This window comes from Octopus bimaculoides, chromosome 1, assembly GCF_001194135.2.
Source record: "Octopus bimaculoides isolate UCB-OBI-ISO-001 chromosome 1, ASM119413v2, whole genome shotgun sequence".
Classification (NCBI taxonomy): domain Eukaryota; kingdom Metazoa; phylum Mollusca; class Cephalopoda; order Octopoda; family Octopodidae; genus Octopus; species Octopus bimaculoides.
This window is the reverse complement of record NC_068981.1, coordinates 156,991,724-157,002,633: the sequence shown is the minus strand read 5'-3', so window position 1 is coordinate 157,002,633 and position 10,910 is coordinate 156,991,724. Positions and strand designations below refer to the sequence as shown.

The window sequence follows — 10,910 nt, the reverse complement described above, 5'->3', positions numbered from 1 at the left end:
ACGAGGCTCCGGCAGGGGATGGTGGCGAACCCTGCTGTACTCTTTCACCACAACTTTCTTTCACTCTTACTTCCTGTTTCTGTTGTGCCTGTAATTCAAAAGGTCAGCCTTGTCACACTGTGCCGCACTGAATATCCCCGAGAACTATGTTAAAGGTACACGTGTCTGTAGAGTGCTCAGCCACTTGCACGTTAATTTCACGAGCAGGCTGTTCCGTTGATCGGATCAACTGGAACCTTTGACGTCGTAAGCAACGGAGTACCAACAACATACATTTGAGCATGCATACATATGAACATACAAATGTACCCCCCCCCCCAACACACACACATGGCTTCAGAGTGTGTGTGTGTAAATGAAGAAAAAGTAGACTTGAAAAATAAAAAATAAAATTGTTTTCAAAATTTGTCATGGAATTTTTCTTTTGAAACAGGCGAACCATCAATGTCTGAACTTGATGAGTGGGTAGTTAAAGAACGCTACCTCGCATACCCTACAGTTACTGCCAATATTCTCAATGAAATGGTGGAGCTAAAGAAAATTCTAGTAATTACTGCTTATAATAAAGAAGACAGTAAAAATAGAAAAATTAATGCCCGGTAAGTATTAATTTTTAAATCTCATTATCTATGAACTTTGTTTAATTATTTGTATTTTAGTTGCTACAGCTAATTAAGATGTAAGTTTATACAAATTGAGGAAAATTTTGAGATGAAGAAAATTGTCACATATATTTTACTGCTAATATGTGTAAATGAAAAATCCTAACCCTAAAGCCCACACCACCAATACCAATATCAAAAACAAGTAAAAGACTGGCTGCTACATTACTTATTACTTAATGCATCAATAACATTTAGGAAATATGCAGTAGGTGAGGAGACCCGGCAAGGCAAGTGAGAGCATAATCTGTGACCTCTGCCAGAAGTGTAGCCAGCTCACTTATTCGTATCTTTACTTCATTGGACACTAAAAATTCTGCTTGCAAAGACCTGTTAAGGCAAGTGAATTTGGAATTTGAAATTTGAAATCTGAAATCGAACCGAATTCGACGACTGGCACCCATGCCATCCTCTCTTTCATTGAACACTAAACTCTGCTTGCGAAGACCTGTTGGGGCAAGTGAAATCGGAATTGAAATTGTAATTGGACCATACTCAATGACTGGCGCCTGTGCCAGTGGAGCACTAACAGCACTGTCTGAGCGTGTTCATTGCCAAAGCAGCTGTCTGACTTCCATGCTAGTGACCCGTAAATAACACCATTTGAGAGTAATCGTTACCACAGTCGCCTTCTAGCACTTGTGGTGGTGGCACATTAGAAAATCATTTGAGCGAGGACGTTGCCAGTGCCACTGGACTGGCTCCCATGCAGGAGGCACGTAAAAAACACCTTTTTGAGCATGGCCATTGCCAGTACTGTGTGACTGGCCCTCGTGCCGGTGGCACGTAAAAGCACCCACTATACTCTCGGAGTGGTTGGCATTAGGAAGGGCATCCAGCTGTAGAAACTCTGCCAGATCAGATTGGAGCCTGGTGCAGCCTTCTGGCTTGGCAGTCCTCAGTCAAATCGTCCAAACCATGCTAGCATGGAAAGCGGACATTAAATGATGATGATGATGGTGATGTTAGTCTACAAATGAAAGGCCATGATTCTCTTTTTATTAGCAAGGGAAAAAGAAATAACAATGCAGTGATGTTAATGTTAAATTTTGAGTTGTTTGTTAGTGATTTGAGAGAAAATGAAAGAAAGTAAGGGAACTTCAGTGAAGCAGAGAGGGTGAAGAAATGACTGAGCTTTCAGATTCTGATTGAAAAGAACAGGATTTGGATATGGTTCTGTCAACACATGTTATGATGTTGTGTAGGAAAGTTTCTCATCAAGTTTGATTGTGCTGAATGAAACTAGCAGATGGCTTTGTTGAAACATTCTTGTATCAGATAGAATGGAAAACTCACTGATGCTAAAGGAAAATAAAAGATTGCATTTCTTATTATTCTCTGGTGTATGATACACATGGGTGTGTGATATGAGAAAGAAATTCTTCAGTGGTTTTGTAGAATCTGAATTATTGGATGAGATTAATTTTAAGTGATAAAGGTGATTGTTCATTGCATTCAAGAATCACATGTTTTGTCTAGTAGATTTCAGATGCTGATAATCTCCTGATTTTAAAATATTGTTATACTGTGTAGATGTCCCTTCTCTATTAGCTATAGATAATTCTTTTGTCACTCAGATTTATTGATTAAAAAAAAAAACTTAATATATATGAAGACAAATGAGATGGAGAAGTTTAGTGATCTGTGGATTATCTAATCAGTGTTCTGAGTATTTTAGTTACCTGAAAGAGTTAAAATTCTGTGACATTTCAAACTTCTTTAGATAAGGCCATGATCTGCATTATTTGATTATGCTGGGAGTAGATAAATTATATCAAACTGCTGTTAAGTTATGAAGTGTAACATTTTTTTTCTTTTTGAATAAAAGAGCAATTTTTTGTATGCTTTCCTAAAATATTAATTTTATTACATTTGGGTGTTTGCATGGATTGCACAAATAGTTTCTTTATTGTTGGATGCACTTCTCAATACTTAAGTGTGGATTGAATATATCACTTAAACTACCTAGGGTGAAGTATCTGGTTTCAGGAAACAACACAATACCATGTCTTTTGTTCTTTTGTTTCGTTCACTTGAAAATTGTGTGTGAAGAAGAAAGATTATTGTATTGAGTTATGTTGATAATGTAGAAAAAGAAAAAAGCAAGAGTATTAATAATAATATTTTTTGTCATTTATAAAAGTGTGCTTGCTAAGTTGTTTATGTCATAAGTTCAATCATTGTTGCCTTTGACCACCTACGTGAAAAATGGGTCAGCTTTCAACTTGACAGTTTCATGGTGTGGTAGGACATGGAATCATAAAACCTCTTTCATATTGATATATGAATGTCTGTGATTATTGAGTGTGGTCTGCTTCTGTTCACATTGTTGTGTATTCTATGGTTGGAACTGGCTCAACCCATCCCAGGTGAATGCTGCTACAAATACTTATACAAGTACAAATATAGAGGGGTCAGAAAGTACTAAAAAAAAATCTTCCTAGTACAACTAGCTAAGTATAGTTTTTGAATGTGCTAATAAGAATATACATTTTTATAAAAAAAATTATCAAACAATCAAATGTTTAAGTTATGTACATTTTTTTACCTGGCTGTAATGATTGGTTTCTCTATTTTATTCAGTATACTTACCTATAGTCTTGCTTTTAAATGTCTTACATGAAACAAATTTGGTTTGAGATATTTTTTCTGAGGAAAATTGGTGCTAATTTTTATTCATTTGCTCTCCGTTGGTTCAAGATGGTAAAACTAAAAGAATCACTCTGGTGCTCCACAACTCTAAATTCGTCTAAATATATTGTACTGTAGAATGCATAAATATAAATAAATGGTACCCCTCCGCTGACATTCTAGTTGGCCTATATTTTTGTTTCATTACTTTAGCAAATAGTTGTAATTAAATCTATACCAAACAGTTTTGTATCCTGTGTGTATGGAACTGCATTAGGTGTTTACACTTATAAAAAATTAGTATTTCCTTTTAATAGTTATGCATATTTAGTACAGTTTATGATGAATGCAGTAACATTATTAATTTTTAAAAATTAGCTGCATTTGCACATTTTTCAGCTAGTCAGTATTTGGCCCACTCCTCTGCTTATTTTGAACTTATAAGAAGGAACTGCATATCAGAGTATTTCTTTTCTGGAACCATGTGCATAAAATAGTTATTTCTTCTTCCTTCTCTCTCTTTTTTATTTCTTTCTTTCTCTTGCTACCTTCTACATTATTCCATCCTACTTTTCACTCTTTTGTTTCCCATTTAAGTTTTGTAACATTTTACATACTGCTTCTTTTCCAATATTCTGTTTTGTTATTCTTCCTAATTTACCAATGTGTATATAATTGGGTATGAAAGTCATTCCTTTCTTTAGTTGGTTACTTATATTGTAAAATTTTCACCATTTTTTTTTTGCATTCAATTTTGTATCCAGTTACAACTGGCCAACTTTAAACAATGTCATTTCGTTTATTTAACAAACAATTTTTTAAAATAATTTTATCGAGATAGTATTTTATATATCATCTTATATTTTGTCTAATGCACTTGTTAACAATTAGCACTTACATGTCAAGACCTATCAAGAATCCCAGACTTGCTTTTGCAGTAAACTGCAAATGAATGATATTGTTTCTGTGAAGGGTTAGGTATTTGCTTGCAATCAGCATGCACGTTTACCATACATGCTTAGATACATACATTATATGTGTGTGTGTGTGTGTGTGTGTGTGTGTGTGTGTGTGTATATATATATATATATATATATATATGGGACTAGGAGATGTGATTTGCTGTACTTGATAAGATATGTCAAGCTAAGTAAAATTGCTGTCTTCCACACATACAGGCTTGTCTTTTCAGGTGCTGGTGCCACTTAAAAAGCACCCGTGCTAGTGCTGCATTAATGCACCCATGCCAGTGGCATGTAAAAAGCACCCAGCACACTCTGTTAAGTGGTTGGTATCAGGAAGGGCATCCAGCCTTAGAAACCATGCCACAACAGACAGTTGGAATCTGAACAGCTCCTTGTTAGCCAGCTCCATGTCAAACCATCCAACCCATGCCAGCATGAAAGCAGATGTTAAACAATGTTGATATATATATATATATATATGTATGTATGTATGAAACAGGCTTTTAGTTTCTGACTACCAGTTCCACTCACAAGGCTATAGTGGAGAATGTCAACTGAGTGTCCATACATTAAGACCATACTCCTAACCACATGGTCTTGGAGTGAACTTCTTAGTCGCATAGTAATATTTTCTCTTATTACAACCCATATGCTTAAAATTAAGTTTAAAGTTATTGTAGAATAATTTCAGTTACCTATAATCAAAATATTTCTGTTTCATGTTTAATTTATATCTAGGTAGTTCTGAGATAAATTTGAGATGCATTGGAATATTTATAATGGGTAATAAATTAATGATGAGCTGGAATTTTATTTACAGGGTTGTAGCCACTGTGCATCTATGGTATTGATAATATTGATTGTACATTTCATACCTGCATGTAATATTGTATAGGAAAATAACTGTTTTACTTTGACCAAATCCACTTCACTTTACTATAACAACTATCTAAATCTTCTGTAATGCAAGGACAGGCTGGACAGTGGTGCAATAACAGCGTGCCCAGCCTTCTTCAGTGTAGGTGAACAATAATCTATTGCATCCATGTTGGAGTGCTTCCTGTAGTCCTCTCCACCAAACAGAAGCTTTGTATGCCTAAAGTGCTGGACCTGTGAATCATGCTAATCGTTTATCTGATTACTTACACACCTTAGGTATGCTTGGCTTAAGTTGAGTGGTGTTAGATGGCAACAAATGTATAAAAATATATATTAACTTAAAGGAATAATTCTTATGCTCATCATGCTTAACTTTATTATTCTGTTTTCATCTATTTTTGGATTGTAACTGCAAGTGCTGTGCAAACACTGCATGAGTGTTGCACTGTTCGTTATTGTCAGATTGTGTTATGGCTTATCTAGAATTCTTTCCTGCAGTGAAATATAGATGTTTGGGAAAAAGAAATGCATCAAGCAGTTAAACATTTGCAAAATTCTTATTTCTAATTCTGAGGTGTTGTAACTAGTCTTACAGACAACAATCATTTAAAAAATAGACAAAAGGCATTATTATTCCTTATTTAAAGCTTCCTGCTGCAAGCACTATATATGTTGGTTGCTGTATCACAATACATCATAATCTAATGCTAGAGAACTACTGACAATATTAGAATACAATACATCAACATTAATCATGGATATATAAGACATTAGATATTTTAAGTTGATAACCAATTATTTGCCTGTGTTCTGTACAATTTCATTTGTAAACTGATTTATTTGAATTATGTATGGAAGCATTTATAGAGGGATTAAAATTTCATGTAGATCAACTAATAATTTTTGCTGAAGACTTTTGGTATTCAGTTTTGGGCAGCCTGCAAAATTTGTGGGCCTTCCTCCAAATTAGTCCAATTAAAAAAATTGATAGTCATCAGAGATATATATTTTTAATTACCTATTTCACTACCTGCAATAATTGTAGTAATTGACAAACTTACACATTATTTCATATATTTGCTGTACTTTATTTTCAACAGATAAAAATATAAATATTTACAAGTCTCATATTTATTCAAGTTTTACAATAAATACAACTCTCAAACTGGTCAACAAAGTATTATATAATTTTATTTTATATTTTTGTATTAACAGTCTAATTTAAGTTATGATTTAAACGGTTGTATTTTCATTTCCGTTTTCTTCAGTTGCTCATGCTTCCATTCATTCCACGATATACCCCGATAGCTTACATTAGCCTTCTCATAATAGGGTCCATTGAGAATAGCAAACCAACAGTTAGTAAACCACCAGCCAGCCTCCCATTCTTTAGCACAGTGATATTGGCTCCATTTATCATTGTCTTTATCTGATGTACTAAACAAAAGTCCATTGTGTTTACCGAAGCTATCTTTTGCACTGCCTTTGTATTTGCCTATGTTTAATTTATAACTGTCTCGTTCACCATCTATCTTGAAGGTTTCATATATTGCATAAACACGGTTTCCTTGAAAGTCCCACAAATCAATACGCAGTTGGTAATGTGCTTGATTTGTCAGCAAAAAAATATTGTCATTACCAAGCCAGAGTTCTCGGATTACATCACCAAATCCATCTTTGTAAGTTTTCCAGTCTTGGTTAAATGACAATTTACCATCCAGTCGTCTCTGAATGACTAACCATCCTCCTGGTGGGGTGTCCATGTCACACCATACAGGAATAGGACAAGAAGAGTAAGTAGGCTTTATGTAGTAAACACTGCTGTCTGTATGACCTCGCTCATATACATCTTGGCAATCTGAAATATAAAGTACAACAAAGTTGAGTTATTCATTTGCATAAAAACAAAAAAAGTACAAAAACAAGTAAAAAACAGTTAGAGAGCAGTTGAGATGATTTGTTGCTTGTGATTTTATATCACTTTACATTGTGAAAAAGGAAATGCCTGAATTTTGTCTCTTGCACAAAGTAAATAATATGTATTATACTGTAGTTAGCAGAAATCAGCAGAAAAAAACAGTCAGCTGTCTGCTATTATGTGAGATGCACTTTTACTGTGACGTCTGAATTCTTGTTAGTAGAACTTTGCTTTCAGTTTTTTTGAACAGAAATAATACTAAAGCCCAAATATCAGCATTGTGCACATTTTGTTTAACTCTTTAGCATTCAGATTTCTTTGTTTAATCTAATGATTATTTATTTACATTGTTTTGAATTAATCACACATCATTTTGTGGCTTCAAGATTTTAATGGTGTGTTTGTATATTTTTAGAATGACATTGTAGGTAGGTGTAAGAGGTTGGATCTGGTCAGTTTTAACATAAAACATGTAGAATATTTGGGTCAAATAGGGTTGGATTAAATGCTAAAGGGTTAAATAATAAGTTGATATTTCCCTATTTATTAATGCATGATGATGATGAATATGAAAGTATATGAAAGTATACTCAACATATGTAATAGTATATGACTTCATATTGGTAAAACGGAACACTGTAGATAATATGTATTGCTAATGAAAGCATATTGTAAGGAATATATACTGAATTCTGTTGAAAAAAATGCCTCTAGCTTATGGTTTCCTCATTCATGAAATTTCACAGCTAAAGTGTAATATAGTATGAAAATATATTATTACAGTACAGGATAAGATTTGTGAAAGAAAACAGTTTCTTCACTCAATTCAGACAAATGTAATTAATTAGCTAAATATTTTTTCAGTGTAATTAATGAAGTATTTAGCCATATTCTGTAGGGGCAGTATTTGATATGTTCATTCTATTGAATAGCCTGAAGCCTCTGAGATTAGTCGTAACTGTTTCTGTTTCATTGATGCTTCTTATAGTAAGAACAATATAAGGCTATAATGTTCACTGGTGTGTGCTTTAATGCATGAGTACGTACACACACATCAAAATACATCCTTCATGATACTGTGAATGATGTTCTAGACTTTTAGGAAGTGAAGAGACCACCATGTTGTGCTCCAGAAAAGTAGAAGATCAAAATACATAGAAAGCCTCCTTTGTTCCTAATGAAGATATAAACAAAATGCTTAACACACACACACACACACACACTTCCTCTCTCTCTCTCTCTCTCATAAATACATATACTCATATATACACTTACACATATGTACATTAATGCACATGCGTTGATTGGCAGTATGCTACGTGGAAGAAGACCCAATCCCTTGCCCAGGTGCGGCAAACTAGAAGTTAAATTATACATTCATTATCTATCTGTCTGCCTATCCACACACACACACACACACACACACACACACACACACACACACACATACACACACACACACAAGCAGGTGTTGTTAAGCTATGTACATGTGAGCATGTAAGTATGCATGCATATCTGCTCACCATCTAGTCTATATCATTGACTTCTTTGATAACCCTAACCCCTTTAATGCCAATATCACTTGCTCCTCAATCTCTTATCTGTTGCACCACATATCTCTATCATTCAGGTGTCTATTGCCCATACCACTGTCACCCAGTCCCCTTTTGTCTATGTCCATAATTTTTCTTGTTCTTACTTCTGGCATCTATGCCACTTATTCATTCCCCTCTACTCAGTTGCAGTTTTACAGTGCTACTAATATGACTGAGGTTGGTAGTGGTTCTCTCTTCTTTTCACTATACATTGCACTCTCTCATCCTTGTCTTTATTGCTCTTTTATTGGGCAAGTGTCTTCTACTATAGCCTCGGGCTAACCAAAGCCTTGTGAGTGGATTTCATAGACGGAAACTGGAAGAAGCCCGTCGTATGTCACCGTTACTAGCCACAGTTACAATTTCACTTGGCTTGACAAGTCTTCTCAAGCACAGCCATCACCAAAGGTCTTGATCACTTGTCATCGCCTCCATGAGACCCCACATTCGAAGATCATGCTTCATCACCTCATCCCATGTCTTCCTTTGTCTACCTCTTCCACAGGTTCCCTCAACAGTTGGAAATTTGCACTTCTTTACACAGCTCTTCTCAACTGCATAATATACACACACACACACACACACTATATATATATAGTGTACTTTTCTGTTATTGGTGGGATCAACAAAAAAAGTACTCTCTCCCCCAGTGAGAGATAAATATACACAGGATTTAGATGCAAGAAACTTATCCTGCAGATCACTATTTATTTCATATGAGTTATTAGTTTTATCAGAAAATATGAACTTATCTTTAGAGTTTTTATGGTTTCTAATATTGGATTTTAACCCTTTCCAAGTTAAAGTAAAATCTGATAGTAGAAATAAACTTGTATCTTCTGATAAGATTAATGAACGAAATTAAGTAAAAAATGATCTCCCTGATAAGTTGTTTGCATTTAAAATCCTATGTATATAAAATGGTGTGTATATATATATACACACACACACACACATATATATATAGAATGTATATGTATATATACATACATACATTTGTGTACACAAACAATACATACACACACCCACACACATATTCATGTGTGTGTGTGTGTGTACGTGCACACGTGTGTGTGTGTGTACATATATGCGTACATACATATATATATATATATATGGTAGATTGACTTCACACTCAGCTATTTCCATCATGGTTGGACTGTCCTCAGAATTCCAGATAAGATTGTGTTTGAGGGTTATGCACCATATATAAAAAAGAACACAGAAAATGTTATTGGCATTAATGTTTTATATAATGTACATGTGTTTCATAAAAGCCAACAAACCATCAATTACATGAGCAAGTGTGGCCAACCCCATTCATCATCACATAACCACGTTTTATGCTTATGCTGGCATGGGTTGGATGGTTTGACAGGAGCTGGCCAGCTGAAGAGCTGTCCAGGCTTCATGTCTGTTTTGGCATAGTTTCTATGGCTGGGTATCCTTCCTAATGCTAACCACTTTACAGAGTGTATAGGGTGCTTTCACGCAGCACTGGTAGGGTGCTTTTTATGTGGCCCTAGTACTCATGAGCCTGCAGCATTAGGAATGCTCATTAGGAGAGGGATGCCGGGGTCATGCTTGTATTCAAGGACAATCATGCTCTTATTTAGCTTGACATGTCTTCTCTGACACAGCAAGCAGCCAGGAGTCTCAGTCTCCTACACACACACGCGTGCACGTGCGCACACACACACATGATGGCTGTAACTTAATATTGAAACAAGCCTCCATTCCATCATGGAATTTTTCAATGATTGTTTCGCCTTTTTTGGCTATAGCCAGCCATAGTATGTAACACATAATAGAGATGCTAAAAATCAAGCATTGTTTGTACATGAATCTTTTTAAAGTGAAGAAACCCTTTGTGTTGGGTCAGTCTTACTGTCTAAACAACATGTGTATTTGTCAGAAATGAAGAACTAGTCTTGGATACAAACAAATTTGCAGGTGGTATGTCAGTTTCATTTCTCCTAGAGAGATGTCTAAAGAAAGACCGGTTTCTCTCACTCCCAGCTGTTGATTGAGCATTGACTCCACTGTATTCATCCTTCTTTTGACCGTTTTTGTTTTTTGTCCTGTAGGGTGTCCAACAAAAACTGCCCACATTACCAAGAAGGCGTAGTAGGGTTGCTGATTTAGTCAATAACGCCCTTACCATGTGACCGGTTTGCACTAGATTACATGTTACCAGTAGCACTAAAAGTGACCTGATATGTGTGTGTGTGTATATGTATATATATATATATATATATAT

The 10,910-nt window shown here is 35.1% G+C and overlaps 2 protein-coding genes across 2 annotated transcripts in view; one reads left to right on the top strand and one right to left on the bottom strand.

Annotated features, from left to right (window-relative positions):
- LOC106871411 (protein disulfide-isomerase TMX3) overlaps positions 1 to 10,910 on the top strand; it is a 121,624-nt gene that overhangs the window by 54,027 nt on the left and 56,687 nt on the right. Inside the window, exon 9 of the mRNA XM_014917836.2 lies at positions 434 to 599. Coding sequence (XP_014773322.1) covers positions 434 to 599 — 166 coding nt within the window. The remainder of the gene's footprint in view (positions 1 to 433; positions 600 to 10,910) is intronic.
- LOC106871412 (techylectin-5B) overlaps positions 6,313 to 10,910 on the bottom strand; it is a 34,709-nt gene continuing 30,111 nt past the window's right edge. Inside the window, exon 2 of the mRNA XM_014917837.2 lies at positions 6,313 to 6,995. Coding sequence (XP_014773323.1) covers positions 6,364 to 6,995 — 632 coding nt within the window. The 3' untranslated portion in view covers positions 6,313 to 6,363. The remainder of the gene's footprint in view (positions 6,996 to 10,910) is intronic.